General features: G+C 38.1%; 1 protein-coding gene across 4 annotated transcripts in view; it reads left to right on the top strand.

Annotated features, from left to right (window-relative positions):
- Positions 1 to 24,295, top strand: part of ANO5 (anoctamin 5) — an 83,353-nt gene that overhangs the window by 5,659 nt on the left and 53,399 nt on the right. For 2 of the 4 annotated variants that reach the window (XM_067558180.1, XM_067558178.1), the window contains exons 2-3: positions 18,873 to 18,917; positions 22,301 to 22,371. In XM_067558180.1, coding sequence (XP_067414281.1) covers positions 18,873 to 18,917; positions 22,301 to 22,371 — 116 coding nt within the window. The remainder of the gene's footprint in view (positions 1 to 18,872; positions 18,918 to 22,300; positions 22,372 to 24,295) is intronic. The other 2 variants (XM_067558181.1, XM_067558179.1) reach the window with 1 other exon arrangement.

The raw sequence follows: 24,295 nt of genomic DNA, 5'->3' as shown, positions 1-24,295 counted from the left end.
AATTACTGTGCTTCTAAAATCATATTGGCTGGCACTGTATGGGGTGTGCTCCAGGGTCTTCAGGATTTTACCCTACCTCCATTCTGAGGAATTTGAATAAGGAATCTTTTCAGAATCAGTCATTAATCAGTGGGATCTTATACTTGGATTGGAAAGTGTTGCTGAATGACCATATAGTGTCACTCCTCTACCTTTTATTAGGTCTGAATGTGCTAGCTCTTTAGTTCTCTTAGGGCTTGTCTGCACTTCAAATGTTATAGCTGTGCTGCTGCAGCACTTCAGCGAAGACGCTACCTACGTCTACATGAGGTTTTCTCCCATAGGCATAGGTAATCCATGTCCCTGAGAGGCAGTAGCTAGGTTGATGGGAGAATTCTCTCATCAACCTGGTGCTGTTTACACCAGGTATTAGGTCAGTTTAACTGCCTCACTCAGGCTGTGGATTTGTCACACCCCTGGGCAACCCAGTTATACCGACCTAATTTTTAGTATAGACTAGGCTGTACGGTATCTCTACACTGGAGATGTTTCTAGCTAGATCAAAGGTAACTAGAACAACAGTATAGCTGTAGCAGCTTGGACCATGGCACAGGCTGATTAGATCAAAGCTAGCTCAGGTATGTCTACATGGGGCCTCTGCCATCATGGGAGATGAGGGAGCAAGCCAAAAATTAGTCCTGGATATCCAGCCTGACAGTGCATAATATAAGTAAGTGGGCCAAATTCTTTTCTGTTGGACATTGATATAGTTCCGCTAAAGTCAATGGAGTTGTGCTAATTTACTCCAATTTGGCCCCATTATTTTAATACATTTTAGCATCCAATCCAATGCTCATTGAAGTCAATGGAAAGACTCCCACTCACTTCACTAGGTATTAGATCACGCTTTCAGTTAGTTCTGGTTTAAACTTTGATTTTCATGGAGACATTGTAGTTTCCCATCAACATCCAATAGTCTGATATCAGTATCAGAAACCTATCATGTCAGTCTTTTTTCCTTCATATTGTCAAGCTCAAGCAATCAAAAACTATGAGTCAGGTCTGACAATCATGAGATTAGTTTAAAGCTCATGATTTTTTAAAAAAATAATGCATTTTCAGTTCTTTTAGTTTACTTTTGGCGTCGAGCCTTTAGGGCACACACAGGCCATATTTTCTAGCTTTTCAACTCAACCATGAGCCTAGAAATTTACATAACTTTAAAAAACGAAAGTTGAGATTCTCCCCAGAATTCCAGCAGCTGGGGAGTGAAGAGAAACACCACCCCAAAAGACTCCTGATAAAAATAGTGAAAATGGGCCACACTGAGTTCCACTGAGATTAGATGTGCTCATGTGGAAGGCAGCTATTTCACTATATTTTATTTTACGGTTTCATACATTTTGCTTGAGTTCAAATTAGATTCTTTAGAACTGATCCTATCTAAATGAAAACTCATTTATTTAATTGCCAACCTTTTCAAACAGTTAAATGGTTCCCTTACAAAAACAAAGGGAGTCAGAGTAAAGACTGAAAATTGCCTTTTAAAGACTGAAAATTGCCTTTTATTAGCCTGTTGGAGTATAGTTATTGCTGCACATGTTACACATTTAGAGTATTCAATTGTCAATGATTAAAGCCCAATCCTGCAGTGGGATATGCATGTGTCAGTGCAGGGACCATCCTTGTGGAACATATTGCAGGATTGGGGCCTAAACCATATGCTGTCTTGCATTATGTGGTGCAGTGAGAAACAGCTTGTGCTCACTCAGGTGTAAAATTGGTTGCACACTAAGTTTAGACACCCATGTTTGAAAAGTTGGGCCTTAGTTACCAAGACTCCAGCTTAGCAAAGCAGTTAAGCACATGCTTAAACTTTTAGGCCTAGGTTTTAGTTCATCCCTATTAATCAGAGCACTTAAAAACACACAATGTTAACTTTCAGCATGTGCTTTGCTGAATCAGGACCTAAAATCAGGATTAAGGATATAGTGTCATATATGTTCAAGGGACTTGTTAATCATTATCTAGTTTTATTTCAGAGTTTCTTTTACAAGAAAAATACATTGTGTATTCCAGCATACTTAGTGTCTCTTACAACCTTGGTACAGCCTTAAAAACTGATTTTCAAGGCCATAATATTGAACCCAAATTTCAACCTTTATCTTGTATACAGTGATTGTCTTTTAGATTTTTTTTGGAAGTTGCAGGGAACACGAGCATTTAGTTCCATAGTATTTGCTTTTAATGTGATTTAAAATAACCCCCGTTTTAAATACATTAGGCAGATCAACTTAGAGCCACTGCAGTTCTTACTTGGGGAAAACTCCTATTGACTACATTAGGACCGGGCTGTTAAGCCAGGAGGGCAGTTTGAAAAGGAAAGATTAAGACAGGGAATGTACTGAACAGTTTAAATCTTTTCCTTCAACTAAAAATTGTCTTAGCCCATAAAAAGTCATTCAAACATAATATTAGCTCGAACTGTGGATTAACAACAATTGTTTAAAAAAATTAAAAACCAGCATTTATTTACACTTGAAAAGATGCTGTAGTGTATATATAGTAATTGCTTTTAAGCTGTTTATAATTACAGCTAATTATATGGTATATAATACTTATAATTGGCATACACCATCATTCATTTTAACAGGACTTAGTTTTATTATAGTTCTGTAATATAATCAAATACAATATACACACATACTAGCTCCAAGAGAGCCCTGCACTGAATGTTACAACTTTATAACCATTTTGCATATGGAAATAATATATTGCTATGATATGCCCTTTTACCCAGATGTGTACAGCGCATAGTGCATATTTCTAATATGCAAAATTTTTATAAGTTAATGATACAGTGCCATCCTTAATGCCGTCTTTGTGTGCTTTTGTTAGCCTTGTGTGGTTTGATGATTTATATGTATTGTTGCTCACCAGGAAGTGGGCCAAATTAGGTTTGCATTACACGTGCAAGCAGTCTCACCGACTTCAGTGGCAGAATTCACGTGTAAGGAGAGAAAAAATAAGCCCAAGTTTGTCTAACGTAGAGCTGGTTAATTTGAGTGTATTCATTGCTAGTTAACTTTAGTTAGGTGACACGTTTGTAGATACGTTTGAATTAGGCTATGCTTGCTACCTTTTTCATTTGGTTTTCATGAACATCCATTTGAGCAAAATTTTGTTTGGGTGACTGTTCTCAGAAAGCCAGTTATGGACCCATAGAGAAGATTTGTTTTAATCAAGAAACAAAATTCATTTTGTGATGAAAAGGAATTTGTCTTGATGGGAAGCAGAAGTATACTTTGCAAACATTAGATCATTCAGTGATGGAACAGAAACCAACACTAGGTTGACTTAGGTTGAATAGTAATTTCTGAATATTGAATAATTTATTGTATATTTGCTATGAAGATTCTGCAAAATAACCTGTTCATTGCACAATTTCTAATAATGAAGAAATCTGTATAAAATATGATCTGCTTGTGGACTGTTAATTCAAGTGTCTATCAAATTAGGCTTTGAAATTTAGTTTGCTTATTTACAGGGCTTGAAAACAAATTACCTGACATCTACTACCACAATAAAAATATCTTTGTTGCAGATTCCATATAGTACAACCCCCACTGCCAGGAGTGCTGGAGAGTGAAGTTTCTTCTTCTCTACCCCTTTTCTAACCAAAAGCTGTTCTAGATGAAGAAGTCTCCTCTTCCCAGTAAATAGCATCAGTGTCTGTGCTCCTGCTCATAGTTTCTCCAGTGATAAGCATAGTGAAATTGACCTGATTCGTAGTCATTTCACTACTAGCCAGAGTTCAGAAATGAAAGCTTCGATAGCATTAGTCTCCATTCTAGCCCAGGAAAACTTCTTACTTGCCACGGCATGTGGATTTTTCAAACCCTCTAGTCATTCATTATGCACCACCAAGTACAAGAGAAACAAAATGATAAATTTCACATTTGACTTTTTCTATCAGAGGCCATCAAAAATCACCAGCCTATCTGGTGAAATTTCTGCCATTTCAATAGCACTTTACAGTTGTGGGTGAATGACACTGGTAGCCAAGTAAGGCTGAAGGGTGGACTGCTGTCAGCTTGTGCAAAATAAAGCTGTATTTGATGGTATTGGATTGTTGACACTCCTGTTAGGGAGGAATCTGAATACGCCTCAGGCTGGAGAAAATGTATTAGAGATCATTTTCAGAAGGAGAGTTTGTGTTTGTGTGTGTTGGAAGGTGAGTGTAGGCGCACATGGGATGAGAACTTCCAGAGGTTGGAAATGTTTGATATTACATACTTGGAAGACTCCCCTATCCATCTGTGTCTAAAATTTCAAATTAAACCATTAGAGAGAGGCCTGTAATAAAACACTGAAGTAAAGCTGTTAGTTCAGTATCTAATGAACACATTCAAGCATCAGCTTCCTACAGTGAAAAGGGTGGGGGAGCTTTTTGCTGCTTACTGTTACCAAATATAGACTGAACCAGGCAGCTGACTCATATACAATACAGTACATCTGATGTGTCCATCGCCTCACAGTGTCAAAAAGCAACGTTTTGTACGTTTAAAAAACTAAACCATTGTAAACATTATGGACTGGATTCTCAGCTGGTGTAAATTGGTCTAGTTACCTTGAAGTCAGTGTAACTCCATTGACTTCAATGGAACTAGACCAATTTACACTATTTGAAAATCTGGCTTTTAAGGTTTGTAGTGCAAATGTTATCATATTCAGTGGTCTTTTGTAGTCTAGCAATACGTGTAGAGAACTGTAATAGAAATAGAGTAGTTAAAAATGAAAATGCAGTTTGAGGTTAGAAGCCAAAATTGTTGAAGCAAGTTAGGTTTACCTATACCACATAGTCTAGATTGGCCACAAATATGGGACGTCCTATGATTTGCATGTCTCATTTATGATTCTATTCTTTAAATCCAGTGAAGCTAAAGAAAATTGCATCTTGTCTCTCCCAGCGCTTTTCTTTTCTATTCTTATCTGGCTTAGCAAACAATAGCATGCTCCATTTGCAGAATACCAGTGCAGTAAACATCTGCATTAGCAACATAAATATCGTACCAAAGTACTTCACTGTATAAGCCATCAGTTGTGTGGTTTGTAGCTATTGCATTCACACAGTTTGCGGACACAGTTTGCTGGTTAATTCCCAGCATCTTCTCCAAGTGCGGTGCTGTTGATAGGCCCAGCACAAGCTGTGACTTCTGCTTTTAGCTCTCCTCACACAGCAGAATCATGATGATTTCATTTTAATTTGAGCCACCCCTGGCTTCAGAGGTGCCAAGAATTTTTCATCATGTAGCTAAAGCAAAAAAAAATCCTTTCTGACTTACAAGTGTGCAGCTGCCTCAAAATTCCTGTGAGCAAATCTTTTCATACTATTAAAAAATTCAAATACACTGCTTTTCAAATTTAATTTATCTCTAAACTAGTTGGCTTTAGTCAACACCCTTTAACTACAGGAAGTTGGATTGTAGCATGAGAAGTTTGTTGCTGTTGCCATGGAGAAAAGATTAAGCACTGAGATAAGCTTTTCTAAAGGAGTCTGTTTCATCCATCAGACATTCTTGGCTGTGCTATCTGTATAAAGTTTGCACTTCTTGGGGAAATCCTAAACAGCAGCTTTATAAAATGGAAGGACACTTTCACATCTGTGGATGAGGAGGCTTGCAGTGTACTCTTATTCCGCTGATCAGATAATCATATCCAAAGGAATGAGGACTCGACAGAAAATGCGTTTTAAAAATTATACTAAAATGTTTTCAGCTAATATTTAGTAAACAGCCCAAGATATTTTTGTTATATTGAATATCTTTTATTGGAGTAATGAGCGTTCTAAGGAGCTGGAAGAATGTAGTTTGATCATTGTTACCTAAACCTTTATTTAACAATGCAGAAGTGACATTATCTCTGACACACAGCAGCTTTTTCTACAGGCTTTTGTTGTTTGAGATAAGTAGCAATGTAACGAACATTGATACTAACTGTTTTATTATCAAGAGGCTGAATTTTAGTGATGTGGTTGCCTGGTATACTTTATTGCATCACACACACAGCCCTAGTTAAAGTTAATAAGCATATTCTCAGTTGTACATGTATATACGTATGGAAAGAAGGGGTGGGAGGGAATCTTCCTCTCACCATTGCTTTGGATATTTGTTGCAATTATAGTATGGTCTAACATTTGAAATGTTCCCTGTAAGGCAGTAATATACAAAAAGGTGAACAGTATGAGTCAGGGATAATATTTATAGAAGGATGGAAACTTATTTTTTTAGAAATACTGGAGTGTACTATACTCCCAGTGAGATGCAACCATTTGATAGATAAGTAAAAGTCTACAGCTGGTTAAACATTGGGCACAGAAAAAACTATGGTTTGTTTGTCAGTTAGGCCTGTTCTACACCAGGAAAATTACCCATTGCTGATAGCGAATGTCAGCATGGATGCACTGAAGCAGGTGCTGAGCACAATTTAACAGTAGCTGTAGACCAGGACAAACCACGTTCAGTGCCATTTCAGAAAGTGATGGGGACAGGTTTTAACCATAGTTTTCTGAGCTAAAGGTGAGCAAAATGTCTTGATCTAAAGTTGCAGTTAAACTGTGTTCAGCACCAGTTCATCTGCACACATTGTTGACCTCATATCAGCAATGGGTAAATTTTTTAGCATCAACCAGGAGTAGTTGAATGTTAATAGATGACTTCTACATACCACAGTAACACTTTTAATTTTTGGCACTTGCCAGTATCAGATGTCTTCATTAATACCCTAAAATGGTTATTAAAATATAATAGATGTTTAAGTTTTTGAGTTAGTACAATACTAGTTTTAGTGTATTTAATGGAAAGGTGGTTTATAATTGACATATACACATGCATTTGAACAAAGTTAAATATGATGGAGTACTGATTGTTTTGACCATAACGTATTTGCTGTCTACACTTGCTTCCAAACAGCTTTAAGGCTTGTCCAAATTAACTCTCCTCCCTCAGAGCATCCAGGTTTAATTATAACAAGCTGACCATAACCAAGTTTACTTACCACTAGGCATCCCCCCCATCATGGCAAGGCATGACATAGCAGCTCCTCACTGGGCTGGCAGCCCCCTCTACAGTCACTCCAGTGCTGTGGCACTTTCTGTGCCTGGTAACTCATTCAGTGGCTCAGCCCTCTGGCCAGGTCACAGTCTTTAGTCTAGCCTTCCTGGGTCACAGCTGTCCAAACTGAAAAACCAAAACAGAAACAAAAATCCTTCCATAGAGAGTCCTCAGTTCAACCTACTGCCTCCTTGCTAGGGTCAACAGCCATTGTGACAGACTCATTCACCCCATTCTCAGGGCTGGTTGGGGAACCTAGTCCAATTCTCTACTCCAGGTTCCAGCCCAAGGCCCTGTACTACACAGCTATGGTCAGCTGCTTTATTGAGGTTCCCCCCTCCATCTCTTTATTTTCTCTCTGGGTCTCCCAGTCCTGTCCCTGTTTGATCAGGTCTCTTCTAGGCCTCCCTGCATGGAGAGCTTTCTTTTCCTGCTGTGCACTTTTCCCCACAGCTACCTTCTTTCTCTCTACCTAGCTCATCCCTCCAGCAGGGCCCACTCAGTACCTAAACCTGGCTCCTTTTATACAGGAATCACCTGATTCCCCTCAGGTGGGGCTCATTCTGTAATCAGGGTTGGTTTAGCCCTAGGCTCTTCAGGTCATGGGTCAAGCCACTGGTCATTGATGTTCATATTGTGTTAGCTAACTCAACTCTTTACACATGTGTTTGAACATGATAACATTTTATAATGTAGACCAAATCTTGCAGCTGGGTTTTTGAGGGAAGATGTGATCCTGAACTGGATCACACCTTTCCTCCTCACTTACCACAAGCATTATTCCTAATGAGAGAATTTGAATTCATAATTTCTTAAACTCTCTTTCTCTCGCCCACAGAAAATCACATTTGCGATCCATCTTGGAACACTGAATTTTCTGTACAAAGTGCTCTAATAACATTCTGATTGTTTAGAGCTCTCCTCCCCCAATCCCCCTGGAAAAGCCCGAGTAAGCAGACCTTGAGTCCTCTCCTACCAGGCTGTGGAGCGCTAGTTCCACTGATGCACTGTGTTATCATATTGGCTGCTCTCTTGTTGAATGTGTGGAGAAGGATGCTAATGGACACACACACACACACACACACACACGGAACATCAGAGCGGAAGCAGGTTTGCTTTTTGCTCACTGGGTTGGGATTAAGGCAACATTTACCTCTTTCATAATTCTCAAAAATGTATAGAAATTAATATGAACAGAGATGGTAGAACCCTCCTTATTGTGATCCTTAGTAATATATTACATTTCAGAAACCTGCCAAAAGGTGTGAATAGATTACACAGGCTCATTTTCCTGTGCATAGTTCCATCAGACATATCATTCATATACTGTGAATACTGAGATATAGAAGTAGGTTCCGCAGTTCTTACTTCTGCTTTTTGTGGTTAATTGTTACTGAATTTCTATGCTGTGATATTTTTTCATGTGCACACAATGGTCAGACTTTGAGGTTTGATTTCTTTGGTTATTTTAACCCTTCCCTTCCATTCAAGCTTGGGTTTTTGTTTTGTTTACTTTGTTTAATTTACTTTTAAGTGAATTTAAATCTAGTGAAAAGGGTTAAATTGTCAGAATCCACGGAACAGGCATTAATATGGTCTGTGACAGCATGAGCTTCCTCACATAGCTCCACCACTGAACCACCTTGAGGGGTAAGTGTACTCCAGATACTGTGTCCCCAACTCAATTGTGGGTCTCTGCTTAAGATGCTAGCAAAGGGTTCAAGTTAGTTCCACTGGTGGTGTTGCTGCATGTAATGAGGGTATTTAGATATCATAGTCAGAGATGCTGCAAAATACCTAAGGTGGACGGAGCTTTCTTTGGGAGGTAATACCGTGGCTGTGTGTGTTTCTCAAGAGCGGGTAGCAGAAATACCTCTCATTCTCAAGATGAAGTGCCCCCCAAATATGGGGCTTGAGCCTGCATACTTGGGAACTCCTTTACATGTGTGTAATCCATCCTAATTTCAATAACTAGTGGAGTTAATCTGGATTTACATTGGTATGACTGTGATTTTTGGGGATCACCCAGACTGATCAGGGGTGTCACAACCTGCCCTGTAGCTTCAGGATGTCTTTGTGTCATATGGCTATGGTTCAGATCCCTGCCACAAGTAGCTAGTCCACAAGCATAAGGTTTCACCCCAGTTTTCACCAGCCTAGTTACTTTTTGCAGGGTGACACCAACAGTCCTTGTAATCCTGAGTGTTCTGAAGTCTATCTTCACCGAGTTCTTGGACCACTCTCCTCTGGTTCATCGCCCTGAAAGCGAGAAACCAGTCCTCCAGTTATCTATTCACTTGGGCTCATACACAGTTGTCACACCAGAGACCTGGCTGGGGTATAAATAAACAAATATTTAATTAATAAAAAACCCACAGATTCAAAGATGAAATAATAAGAAAACAAGCACCCTCTTGCCTGGTATCCTCTCTGTGCCAGAACTTCAGGGAGAGTGTACAGAATAGGGCAATTATGGAGTGATCCAACTCTGCTTTCTGCTCCTGGCTTCTAGCAGTCACTCCGAGCATGGGGTTATGTCCTTGACCATCTTGGCTAATAGCCATTGATGGACCTATCCTCCATGAATTTATCCAGTTCTTTTTTGACCCCAGTTCATACTTTTGGCCATTACAGCATCTCTTGGCAGTGAGTTTCACAGGTTTGTCGTGTGAAAAGGTATTTCCTTTTATTTGTATTAAACATGCTGCTTTTTAATTTCATAGGGCGACCCCTGGTTTTTGTATTGTTTTAAAGCAGGGGTTCTCAAACGTTTTTGCTGGGACCCCTTTGAAAATATTTCAGGCTGTGACGACCCTTCCTCAAAATGATGGCCCTCCCCATGCCATGCCACTTTTACTGGTGTGCACAGGGGCTGACAGCTTGCGACTCCCCCTTAATAACCTTAGCACCTCCTGAGGGCTCATGAACCCAGCTTGAGAACCCCTGTTTTAAAGAATAAACAACACTTCTGTATTCACTTTTCCCACATGATTCATAATTTTGTAGACTTGTATCATATTTCCCCTTAGTCATCTCTTTTCTAAGATGAACAGATCTAATTTTTTAGTCTCTCCTGGTGTGGAAACTGTTCCATAGGCTTGGGGAGGTAACCTCTCCCAGCCTGATGGCTTCACCGCCATGTTGTGAGATGATGCTGAAGTTGCACCACAGTTACAATTATAATTTTATATATATAGGATACATACCTCAGAATGACTATTAAGTTCAGTTCTTTACAAGCTTTCAAAAAAGATCTTACTTGATATACTTTTATAGTACAATAACACAGTATGCAATCAGTTGGTTTCCCTGCTTATTTCTGGGGTTTAAACCTTCTGTTCTCGCCTTGGGCTGTCTGGATCCTGATTGTCACTGAAAGCAAAATTTGGGCCATTGAGTTCATTTTCACTTTAAATTATATATTAAGGCTAGATTCTGGTTGTAGATTCTGTGCCTGCTTTCATCCCTTCCCTACTCAACTCCTGTGGGGATCCTTGAATCACTGTCAACCAATGTCAGTGATTGTATTTCCCAGTGATTGTTGCTGAGCCCTATGCAAGTAAGCAAATAGGAAAGGTTTGCTAGTGCCCTCTTTCCCAGTTGTAATCTGGACTTTACTGTACAACCCTTGGAATATTTGTTTTTACATTTGTAATGTAACAGTGACATACAGATCTATAGATGAAGAATAAATGTTAGAGTAAGGAACTAATTATAGTATTTTCTCAGCTGTCACATTTGATCTTGCTAGTGTAAATGGTGATAATTTCAGGCTTCAGTTTGAAAGTGGACATTTTAAAGGAGCATATGGGTTGCTCACGTACATAACTGTGTAATATCAAAACTTCGTTAATTTACCATACTGATTGTTCTGCATGGAGTTCTTGATATGGTCAGAACCTTTATGTATACTCTGTTGGGTTTCGGTTACTGATTAAAAGCTTCCAACCACATTCTTATGAGAAGCAAGAATCTCTTTGGTTATAAAACTACACCACATCTAAAGAGATGACACGGCCTTCCTCAGCAAGGTTACAAGGATAGCTGTAAAATTTCAGCATTATCAAGCACTTTGGCAAGAGAGCAGAACACCATCAAGTCATTAAAACTATAGGTGGGGCACATGTATGCAGGCAGCACATCCAAATATATCATAGTCAGGCCTTTAATTTTTCTGCAGTCTGTCCTCTAACAACAGAGTGCCCTGTGGTTTGCTCTTCAAAGAGTTTTCTTAACTATGAGTTAGGAGATTGGAGAGCCTGGAGTTGGCAAATTTGTAGTGTTCTGTAAATATATCATGCTGACAAGTAAAAACTATAACAGACGTGTACAGTAGACAGCCATTTTCAAGGCCATTATCAAGTTGGATGTGTGCTCACTTCACTTAGTTTTAAAGACTAGTGTTTATATCAGATATTGTAAATGTTGAGCGCCATGGTCCATTGCCCGACTCATCTTATTGATTGACGGGCTACATTTCTCTCTCAGATCTGTTATTTAGTGTCGGCTCCCAAAAGTCATCCTGTCTCTGTTAAAATACCGTGGACACAAAACGTGAGCTTTGCAAATTGAGAGTTCACAAAACCAAATGAAATAGGAAGGTTTTAATGAGATTCTTTGGGTATTTTTCAAACAAACAAAAAACAAAACAACAAAGACAGTTTTGTGGTGTTCTGTTTCTGTTATGGCTGATATAAGTATATAAGGTGAAATCCTGGCCCCATTGAAGTGAATGGCAAAACCTTCAGTGGCTTCCATAGGTCCTGGGTTATACTCATATTTCCCTAACTGTCAGGTAAAACAAATAAAACACATAATTGAACTTGTGCATGAGAACCAAAAAGTAAAGAAGACCATAAATATAATGTGAAACCGACCAGTTGAATTTCAATGTCCAAATGGAATAAATGCAAACAACTTGAACAATAAATCTTGGACCTGATTCTGTTTTTACTCCTTTGTGGTATTTGTGGTATTACACCCACAAATAGTGTACACCTCTTAGTTTGTGTAAGCCATCTTACTATTATAGTGATCCCATCCATGCCTACTTGTTCATTACAGCCACCTGTTAGAGTCTTCAAGACTGTCAGCTCTTTGGGACAGGAACTTATTTACTGTATGTCTGTACAGTTGCTAGTGCATAAGGCCCCACACCAGGTTGAGACCACTAGACACCAGTATAATACAAATAATAATAATAAAAATAACCACTGTGTTACTTCTCTTTTACACCAATATAACTCCAGTGATTGGAGGGGAATTGAGAGTATGCAGTAGTGACTGAGGTTTTAAGACCAGATCTTCTGGGAGCACAGGGAAAGCAAGGCTATGTCTATACATTTTAAAGGTTACATATTCCTCTATGAGGCTAACTCCCCTGACCAGTGTAGAAGGGGATTGATATCATGGCTGCATGCTCACACAGACCCGCTTCTCTTGAATGTGAAGACTGGGGTGGTTCTTGGCAACTGTGCATGTATTCAAGTTGAGCAGATATCCAGAACATTTGCATCTTCTTGTGCAGCCACATAGTAATCGACACATCTGGTCCTGAAGGCATAGAAGATGTACACTACAGTGAAAACAAGTGCATAGTAGTTGTTACATCTGAACTGCTGAATTAGATTGGTTTTCAGGAATTCCACAGTTTGGTATTTTGCCACTCCACCTTTGGGAGGCTTCTTCAGCATTTTGTTTCCCCTTTATTTAAAATACCACCTAAATGTCTAGCAGTTTAAAAATACCATAGGTTCTCCCTATGCCCAACTACCACAATTTAGAATATTCCATTTTGGAACTGTAATTGATGCTATTATCAGTGTAGATGTATGATGAACTGATTATACCTGTAAAGTGTAATATGTACAAAGTGATATTTTATTATAACCCACATTGCAGAGAATTCCTAGCACTGTTGGCTGTTCAAATACTGTTTACTGTTGAAAAGAGTTGCCAGCATAGCCACATTAAAATACCATTTAAGTAATGTGCCACTAGACCCATGTTTGTGGGTTTTTGCTAAAAACAGATTAGACCTTTACAAAAGCTGGTGCCTTTTATACCAGAGGGAAGCTTTATAATCCTTTGAAAGAAAGACATGTAGTGTCAAATCCAAAGCCTCTCTACCAAAATTCCCATTTATTGCAATGGGAATTCTTCCTGAATAAGGACTGAGTAAAAACTGAGTAAGAATTTTAAGATTTGACCTCTACCATATAGGGAGATCAAAGGCATTGTACAATAGACTTTTCCTTTCTGATGTATTGTTCTGGATTGCATCTATTTTAACATATTGGAGCTGCCCTTGGCATCCTTTTTAAAATGATAAATGAGATTTTGTTAGCACTGGGAATATGCCTATGTTTCTCTCCCGAATGTTGATGCCTTGTTACACTATCATTCTTGTAAGCTTTGTTTCTGGTGTGTGAATAACTTCTTGTTCTTTGGAACAATTCAGGGGGTTGTTTGTAGAAAAATTTAAAAATAAAGCATTTTTTTTGTAAATGAAAGTATCCGTGCAAGTAGGTAACACTTGCTACCCCTTTTTAAAGGGAGGAACAGCATATTCACCCTCTAGGCCTCTTCCTGAGTCATTTGGGATGCCTATGGGAACTCCTGCTGCTAATAGAGTTACTCTGGATTTACACTAGCGTGAGTGAGAGCAGAATTTATCCCTGTGTTCAACAAAGAGAGCGACTATATTTCATTTGGGCTTGTTTTTTGGAGATGAGATGCAGTAGAGTACTAATATTGCATTACAAAATAGCGGTACTGATATAAATGGTGTCTAGCAGCATATTTTTCATAACTGCTCAGGAAAACAGAAATCTCTAGCAAAGAGAGGGTTTTCATCAGATCTGTTATGAATTCACGAGGAACACAAGAGGTCATTTCAGTTCCTTACACTTTTGTTTATATTTCTGCTGATTTAGAAGCAACATTTTTTTTGTAGCTTACTTATGTCCAATATTAAATTCATATATTGTCTGATAGAAATTCAGTTCTTTTGAGGCTGTGTTAACTGGACATCTCTGCAATCCCTAGAAAGAGAGAGGAATGCTGAAAAACCTGATTAGCATTTGCTCTTACAGGATTATTATTTATTTATTATAGATTATTTGTAAGTGTCAGTGCAGATGTGCTGGCTTCTTAATCATATATTTAAAGGAGGCTGTGCTACTTGCTCTGTCTGTGGTTTTTATTTATTAATTTGAAAATTTGGGCCAGCTTTTCAAGAATATAATGGTTGCTGATACAGTGGCTATGCAGCAGCCTTTTGGGCTGAAGAGTATGGTTTATAAAAAGACACTTGTTTAAATCCTGAAATTGATTTAAGGAGAGTAGATCTAGTACCTAGTTTCTGTGTGTGTATGTCTGTGTGCATGTGTAACTGCGTTTGGGGACACATGCTTAAGTTAAAGGGCTAAATTCATCTATAACTCTATTGATTTCAGTGAAGCTGTACCAGGGTAAGCGTGGATCCATGCCCAGCAAGATAAGCATAATAAATCATAATGACATCACTGAGAACTCAAACGACGTTTTTTTAAAAACTACTAAGAAATAGATTGCGTGTTTAGGCACAGCTCTGAATGTGTGTAAACCACCATGTAGGCGTGATCCTGGGAGGCATTATGTCTCAGAGACACAATTCACTCCTTGCTTCCCCCTTGCAGGGATTTAGATAGCAGTTTGTTGCTTATGCCAGCAGCAAGTTGCAACACTCCCCATATTGGTTTAAGCACACTGAATGGAATCAGAGATCCACTTCTCCCAGCCCACCTGCTCTAGAGGGCCAGGGTAACCTACCTGCTATGCACCCAGACCTAAGGTCAAGGTAGCCTGTAAAAGGGGGGGCATAGGTGTTCTTTTGCTGGCAAATACTCAAAAAGACAGTCTAGCCCCATGATATTTTTAAAGATATTTATAATAAAAAGGTGCTATATTTGACTGATCTTCTTTAAAGGAAAGTACATATTGAAACCCTAACTGGTTGTCAGTGTTCTTTTAATTTGTGGCCATTTCATTGCATGTATTAGCTAATAAAGCTTTTTCTTTCTCATGACTCAGAATCGTGGCGTTAGAATCTATTGAATTATCTCTGTACATCTAGGTTCCCTATAAACATTTATGTTAATGTTTTTCTAGAAGAGAATTGACCTGCTCACTTTCATTTGTGAGTCTGCAGTCATAGTTTTGTTAAACATGCAAGCACTTACAGTAATCATCATAAACTTCTTTGGGTAAATGACCTTAAACTTGGGCAATATTTGTTGGGCATGCCTGTCTTGAGTGACAGTGCTGAATCAGACTCCTAGGTCAAAGACAGAAATCAGTCAGATCATGACTCATTCACTGGTAAGTATTGCACAGATTCTACTGTGATTCTTTGGGCACACAAGACAAACTATTGATAAGTAAATCATTGAGTCACTGATAGATTAGCATGATGTGAATTTTAATTTACTTTTTGTGTCAGAACAGGTCACACCACTAGAACAGTCAGTAGGATTTGGTAAGACCGTTACCTTAGAGACCTTCTAGGATAACATTATCTCACTAGTTGAGCATAGTGAAAGCTGGGGAGTGTAGCACAAAGCAATTATTTCATAGTAGATGCATTATGTTTTTTCCCTGTCCTCTGAAACATCAAGTATTGATTATGACCAGAGACAAAATACTGCATTAGATAGTCCAGTGGATGTGACCTAGGGTGGCAGATATTGTGTGCACATAGTCCTGTGTTTTGCTTCAAACCCTAAACTTGCACAAAGCAGTATGGCTGGACTAATGTTTTATCCAGCAGTTTTTTTTAATTGAAAGGGACAGTTAACTAACTGTTAAAGTTATAAAAGGCAGCCTACTTTGACAATAGGCTCAGGGTTTACCTATATTATTCTTTCCATAAGTTATTTCTGCTAGAGGGAGATGTGGTCTGAGCACTGGACTGCAAAGCAGGAGTTGCTGCATATTAATCCTGGTTTGACAATTTCTTTCTTTGTAGGCTTAGGGGAGTCATACACAGTTTACTCATCTGTAAATTGAGGCTAATAATACAAATTTACTTTCCAGGAGAGTTAGTAGGATTAGTTGGGGTTAAGTAATATTGTTATCTTACCCATGCTACCATTAGGAATGTGACAAAAGTATCTTTGTAAAATAAAATTATGACTGCTTGCACATGGTACTAAAGAGCTTTTTAATAGTAATTCTCTTATCTTTTAAGGGATGGTGTGTGTCTGAGACAATGCCCTATATCGGGGTGAAGTAGAGCTGTGAGGATATATTGGGCTAGATCCTTGGCTGTGCTAAAGGCTTCACTTGGTGCACACGAGTCAGGGTGATAGGAGAAGAAGGAAAAGATGTCTCTAAACCACCATTATGCTTCCCCAGGTCTCAGCCACAAGGCTGTTCTAAATTATGTCTGGCCACAACAAGCCCTCAAAGGTCTCTATTGCAGCTGAAGACAGCTAAAGTGCTGCATGACTCCGGTCATGTTCCTCTCTGCCAGCATGCCTTGACACTGTGGCCGGAAGGTGATGAGGTGGCCTACGACAGGAGAATTCGCATGTACCTGGTTATGCCAGAGTTAAGGAGGATGTGTAGCACTGTCAGAGCCTTATTAAGACTAGGGTCTGGCCCATTATGTCTTATGGCAGAGCTGTCATTTCATTCTTAAACAGGGTTCAGAGCATATTCACTTCTGCAGCTGGCCAGCTGTACTGGTTAGTGTGGAGGAAAGGTGATTTCCCTCACCTACACTTTGCATAGGCTAGCAGTAATAGCAGCACTAGTCCTATGGAGTCCTTTGTCTCTGTATGCTGGCTGGCTCATCCGATTTCTCAGAAAAGATGTAATAGTTCGTAATGGCAGTGAGATCTTGCCTTACTAAGGCTTCATTACTTTTTTCATAAAACATTGCATACATTTACTAGTATATTGTGAAGCTTTATAAATACCGCTAAACTACACGTGTCAACATAATGAACAGATTACATTTTATGATGATTTAAAAAAAAAAAAATTCTTGCATTTGTTTTTTATTTGCTAATTAAAAAATATTCTGCAATCTATGTTGTCTCCCCCAGCCATATCATATTAAGCGTTGTGCATTAATTTAGTCTCCCACTCATGTATCTGCTTTTCAAATATGTGACTATCAGCCACACTGAACTAGCTCATCTGTTGCTCATTGGAAGAGTACATTATTGGTGAGTTTGAAAATATGCGAGTGTACTGCTGTCTAAACTCATTCACGATTTTGTCACTGAATTTCCTGGAATGTGATGGCGCCAAGCAGAATAGGGAGATTTTGGAAGAAAGCCAATATTTGGATTCCCGAAACACTGAATTATCTAAAAAATCCATTTCTTTACAGTGAGATGCAATTATGTAAAATGAAATTGCTTTTATTTTTTGGTTTTTGCTTGTTGCTCTATTTCTTCCTTGCCTGGCACAGATAAGAAAGACATTTTGTGCATTTTCAATAAAGATGTAGAATGCTATGTCCAATTTCCTGTAATTAGTCAAGAATCCTTATTTTTGCACATTTATTATAGAATATTATCTGATTGCACTAATGAATAAATGCCTTATTTTTTATGCACAGTATATTGTCTAAAAAACAACTCAAGTGCCAAAGCAGCTCTATGTCCTTCACATTTCTGTTCCTACTATTGACTTACATGGGCTAAGTAGTAGTAGTACATGTACAGCAATCTGATCATGTGACTCTCTGGGCTGTGACTGAAATAGAAGGTATCTGTAATTCTGTGAGTGCTCATTCATACAGATAATGAAATATGCCCTGTGATTTGATTGGCAATACATTGCTACTATCAGCTCTTGCAAACTTGCAGCTCTTGCTAGTGCTACCGAAGTTTTGGCCTCGGAAGGGTCGGTGGGGGATATAGTGATTTCGGGGTAAAACTTTAAAAAGTGCATAAGTCCCATTTTCATGAACGCGTAAGCCTCATTGACTTACAATGGGATGTAGGCTCCTAAATCACACAGCTGCTTTAGAAAATTTTATCAATATGTATACAATTGAAGACTTATCAGAAACAGTGGTTGCAGTGGGAAGGCTTTTCTTTCAGAAACCCCATGTTGCTGCAATGGAGGGGCAATAACATTTACTCCTATTTAAATGTGAAAAAGGTGTTCTTATCTTCCTAAAGTGGATTTCTAGAGGTGTAGCTTATCTTGTGATTATTTCTTAACTGCTTGAGCGATTGCAGAGGGTGACAGCAATTTATTTGATTGAATTCTGCATTGTAAGATGAATCAGTCTATTTACTTTCCAGTAGTTGTATTCATTGCATACTTCTTTGAATCTGCAGTTATTTTAGATTTCTGTTTACCTTTATTAGACCATCTAGTGTTGAACAGCAACACATGGCCTCTGCTGTTGTTGTACCCTGTATGTGTGGAAAAATGAATCATCTTTTGTCATCTTTGGCAAGTGAAAGTAATGTTTACTGTAGATGTAGCTATCCTTTTCTTGCCGTTGTGGTTGTCATGCTGTTTTAGGCTGCTGAATAAAATGCTTGTGTGAGAGGGTGAAGGACAAAAATATATACTGGAGATTTTTATTTTAGGAGGGTGTTTTATAAAAACCATGTTGTTTGCCCTTGATATTCCTTTATCTCTAATGGCTTGTTCTGGTTATGGCAGTTTTGTCCACTGCAACAGGAGAGGTCTATATTAACTATATCATGATATAAAATGGATGTGACTTTCAGGCTTTTGGTTCTTATTGTAATGTTTTTTCCCTTCAAGATAATATCGCAGTTCTCACCAAGTTCAAGCCATCATGGTCAACAGGTATTGTACTAACCAGCAATATGCTTTGTTCTCTTTTTTTGTCATTCTTTCAGTTTCTCTCTTTGTTGACATTTAGAATTTAAATCAGTTGTGTCATAGATACTAAACAAAACCAGATCATAGCTCAGTGTGAGATACATGGAACCATGTTAAATTTATAATGTACCTCATTCATTCTAATGTAAATTATTGATTGGAAATAGAGATGGTCCTTATTAACACTATCTGCACTTTTGTTTAAATGCAAATGCTGCCAAAAAAGAGATGATAGAGCCCTTTTCACTGCCACCATGTGTAATCAGCTACATTACTGGTAGATCGGTTCAATATTAAAACTCTTATATAGTTTTAATATTGAACTCTTCTTATAGTTTCCCTTGAATTTAGCGTTAAACTCTCCAACTCTACATTCATGATAATGCTACATAATTAAAAATAGTAAGGCTTTCATCCAAGACTATCATTGTCTAAGGTTCCAGCTTCCTTTTTAGGCATTTTGTGACATGAATGGCTTTGTTTTTCAAATATATTGGCCAAAATATAACAATACTAATTACTTTTTATCAACAACTATCAAGCAGTCAAATGTTCTTTTTTGTGACATGCCTCTCATGTTAAGTGTAGGTCTGTTTTCTGTTGTGTGTTGAGTATTTGTGCTGTGCTGAAAATGTTTTGAATTAAAAGCTGAGTGCAGAAGCCTTTTTCCTTGTCTGTACTTCTGAAAATCTAGTATTATTCTTTTGAAACAAATATTTACCATAGGGGTTATTAACATCTATTTTGGGAGGAGCACAGTTTTGTCTGGTCTTCAGAATGATACCTATGGGATAGGGGGATAAGAAAGGAAGAAAATAATCTTGTTACTCCTGAGCTAAATTTTGAAGGATGGCTTAGCACTGGTCTGTAAACTTGCATCAACAAATGTGTATGTGCAGATCTCCAAATATGGTTACACAGATAGAACTTGTATGTGCAAATTGTGCAATATCTAACTACAAATTTAACTATGCTTGGCATAACTGTGTAGTATAGGCATAGCTTGCACTTACAGAAGGAGTTTTCCATCACAATAGGAACACCACCTCCTTGAACAACAGTAACGTAGGCCAGGTCTACGCTTACCTGAGAATTTGGCGGCAGTCAACAGGAGTTACGCAAGCTATGCAGAGTAGCTTGCAAACTCCCATCGACTTCTTAACTTCCATGGTGCGCGGTGTCTTCACTGCGCTGCACCACTTGAGGGGGTGGTTTTAGTGTGTTGACTTCCTGATCAATTGAGCAGGTCTTTACTGACCACTGAGTCGATCCAGAAAGATTGATCTGATGGTGGCGAATTTGCCATAGTCAATGTGTACATAGCCTCAGTCAGCAGAAGCATTCTTCCATTGATATAGCTGCGTCTATACTGGGGGTAGGTTGACATAGCTGCATTGGTCAGAGATGCAGATTTTTCACACCCCTGCCCAACATAGCTATGTTGACCTAAACTTTAAGTGTAGACCAAGCTTCAGCTGACGTTTATTGAGGAAACTTTTGGATGTTACAGTAAAGTAATGTTTCCATTGTTTAATATCTCCTCACTTTAGACAGTGAAAATATAAAGAATGTATTTTAGAAACAAGCTTAAATAGACATATAGTACTTCAAGAGCATTAAGCTTTCTCTTAAAGTAAATAATTTATTTTTACCCTGAATTGCTTATTTTAACTTGTGGAAAAAACAATACAGCTTTACCCTGCCAGATGAGATTTTGGCATCAGATATGGATACGTTTGCAGGCACTAGAAGTGTAATAGTTTTGTTACTTAGTTTGTACTAGTGAGGGCAAAATAACCAAACAAAAAATAAATAAATAAACCAGCTCAGAGATTTGGAACAGTTTGTGGAAAGGAAAAAGGCTGATAATGCAGTGCTTGATGCTTTCATCTTGTAAAGCAAGTCAGTGAAATACTTGTTGTCTGTGGCGTTTCTTCATGTGCTTCTGGTAAACTGCACAGGCGTGATTTTAGATATGCTAAGCGCCCACAGCTAAATTCAAATGAATGGCAGCTGCAAGTGCTTACCACCTCTGAAAATCAGACCCTGTGCACATCTGTGTTCTTGGAAATGGAGGAAAATGATGGTGCTCTTCCCTCTGCATAAATGCTGCAATGTGTGGATAAAATAATTCTCGTTTCTCTTAAAGGCATATTTTTCCATGCAGAGCCAAAACCAAATCCTCCTGTTAATCTTTTGCATGAAAGCCTCTCTGCAGAGGTAAAATGTTGAGCTGACAAAATTTCACCCCTATAGTGAATACTTGTTTTGCTCTATGACTATACGGTGTCATAGTAGCAGAATGTGGAACCACAATGGTTTACTACATTTAATATTTTTCTTAATACCAGGAGGTTCTATAAAATTAATTTTATTATTTTTTCTAGAATGAAAACTGAATATACTAAAAAAAAAAGTTGATATGTCAACAACCTTCAAACATTAATAAAAGAAAAAAAAATACTCAAACAGGGATAGAGTCCACAGCCTCCTTGTTAGAATTAGGACCAATCTTAAAGCCTAACTCTATGGTGGTACTTAGTAACTCTGCCCCTGCAGAGCATCTAACAAGGAGAGGCAGTCAGTCATTCTGGTATTACAGTTCAAGCACAGGTGCAGGTGCGACAGATGGAACAGTGATACCAACACAAAGCACTAGTATTGTGTACTGGCTGAGTGTACATGTGGTAGGTAATGCCAGAGATCAGTGCTGCTGTCAAAGTAACACCATGAAGTCCCTTTTGCTTATTTATTTTTAAACAACAAGGCGTTCAGTAATCTGAGCTGTAGTTACCCTTCCTGATTCTCTTGCCGTATCTCCATTACACACGCATCTGTGATTCACAAAGACATCTTGTGAAGTTTCAGACCTGTACTCCATTGATTCCCCAACAATGACAGGCCAATTTAAATTTCTAGCAAACATCCTCAGGAAAAATTGAACTCTCAGAACTCAGGCAGCAGGATTCCCAATGTCTGACCCTTATAGACCTGAGCCATTCTATGCAAGAATGGATTTGATCTTCTGAGATTTCTGACAGATTCATTTATCAGAGTTAAATTTGTTTCTGTGACTGCAAGGTTACAATGAGCTAGTGGAACATGAGCACAACACTTGAAGTATTTTGTCTCGGAGATTAAAGGAGTAATTTGTGAGGGAAGTTTACGGGTGTTGTTGAGAAGTACAACTATTTTCCAAATGTGGCTTTTGATTTTTTTTTTTAATGTAAAATTAGTATTTCTAGCTTGGTGCATTGAATTTTTGCTTCACTTTTGCTTTCAAATATAAAAAGATTTTAAATAGGAAATATATATTTTGATGTGATTTTTTTTTCTGCACCTTTTAGGGGAAGAAAGCAATGGACCTCTGTGTGAAACCATTTCAAACACAGAATCAGAACTTCCAAGCAACTCTGAGGTAAGGTACAGGATGTGTGCCATTCACTCTCCAAGTTTGTGAACACCTGTTGTAGACAGAAAGGAGAGCACCATTGTGGGAGATAGAATTAAACTTGCTTAATAATAAGCCTTTGGATGTATTGACATTAGTTTGTCTATCCTGATTTAAATACTTATATTATCTATGCAAACATTTTCTTTCTTCACTGGTTTTGTGGTGAGCAAATCCTATCTTAATATTGTCCCTGTGCACGTGAATCTTGCAAAAGAGTGTTATAATATATCAACATTAAAAATATGGCAAGCAATATGGACTTAAAGTATTTCCAGTATCAGTCTGAAATGAGAACCATAGTGCAATACCTTGATAACTGGGAAAACACAGTGTTCGTGTATAAACACAACATAGTACAACACAGCACATTGCTTTGTTACACGTTATGATATTGGTCTGTTAAAGAGACAGGTGTATTTGCATTCCTCTGCCCTAGGAATTATTTGAGAGCTAGCTGTTAATCATGGTTATGAGAAGGGTAAAGGAAATTGTCTAATTTGCACATGTGAGCCATCTGTTCATAGTACAGTTCCATGTAATGAGATAACAAAAGGTATCTCATTTCTAAGTCTATACAGAACATTATTTACTTAAAGAGAAGGAGGTATATGTTTGCTACTTTTTAAGTCAGGTTTAAAAAAAATCTTAAAAAAACAATATTGAAGATTACATTCATTTTTTGTAATGGTTTAATGATTTTTTAGGGGCTGCTTCGGATATCTAACCACCTGAGAGTTTCAAATGTCATAACAATAGAAATATTTGCCCTAGAAATGTATTCACATGCTTGCTATGAGCCACTAAGCTGAAACTATATCCTTCAAACTTTGGACATTGGTAGGCCTTTTTCCTCCTACTGCTGAACCACTTAGGTGGTAAAACTTCTCGACTCCTAGCACCACTAAAATACTTACTTAGAGTTGGTTCAATTTTCTTAGCACTGGTCCCTCAAAAATTGTTACAGTAGGAAAATATTAATGGTCCCACTTAGAGCCACAATGCAATAGAATTTAGAGACAGGAATTAAATCATAACATCAAAGAAGAAATAAGAAGACCACATACTCCTTACGTTAGACCTACCAGCTTTCATTTGGTTTTGTTTGCAAGCATATCAAAACATCACTCTCCATGGGCCATCTGCTTTGTTTGGAAGGGAACAGAGGTGCACACTACAGTGAAAGCATGACCAGCTCAGGATCACAGTGGAAGAGAAACCTATGGGTTTGTTTTTGGTCAGTTATCAAGATGAAATGTTAGGATTTTAGGTTTTCTTATGGAGGGATAATCTCCTTTGTTTTTTACATTTATATGGAATTCTTTTTTTTTCTTTCTGTAATTTATACCAGTACTTTCATTAAAGGATGATTTAATTAACACAAAAGAAAAATAAAAACGTGATTTTTCTAGTTTAAATGAAGCCTGCGATAGACATGTATGTATAACAGCTCAAAAAAAAAAAAAAAACCCCACTCAAAAGCTCATCTGGCAATATTGGGTGCCATCTGTATGGTATATCTACAGTATTATTTTTTTCTTTTTTACCGACTCTTTTCCTATTTTTCCAGTCTCCCTGCATTTGTGGTCTACTCTGGCATTACTTCTCCATTTCTTCCCCTCTTATTTCACTCGGTATTTTTTTGGGAAAAAAAAGTCTTACCTACTTTGTTTCTTTTCTCAATCTCTCCCAAGCAGGATGCAAATTCAGTAACATTTGAGTTGAACTTTCTAACCCATAGTGTATATGTGGTTTTAATATTGTGCAAAATGCTCCCTTTCTTAAATTCAAACCAGTAACTTTCAAATGACAGGTATTAACTCCCATGAATCTCTCATGATGGTTTCAGTGCAATGGGAAAAGAAGATCTTAGAAGTTGCCAGAAAACAGC

This window comes from Emydura macquarii, unplaced genomic scaffold (assembly GCF_026122565.2).
Source record: "Emydura macquarii macquarii isolate MOO-44397 ecotype Brisbane River unplaced genomic scaffold, CSIRO-AGI_Emac_v2 contig_1876, whole genome shotgun sequence".
NCBI lineage: Eukaryota > Metazoa > Chordata > Testudines > Chelidae > Emydura > Emydura macquarii.
This window is presented reverse-complemented; position numbering and strand designations above follow the sequence as displayed.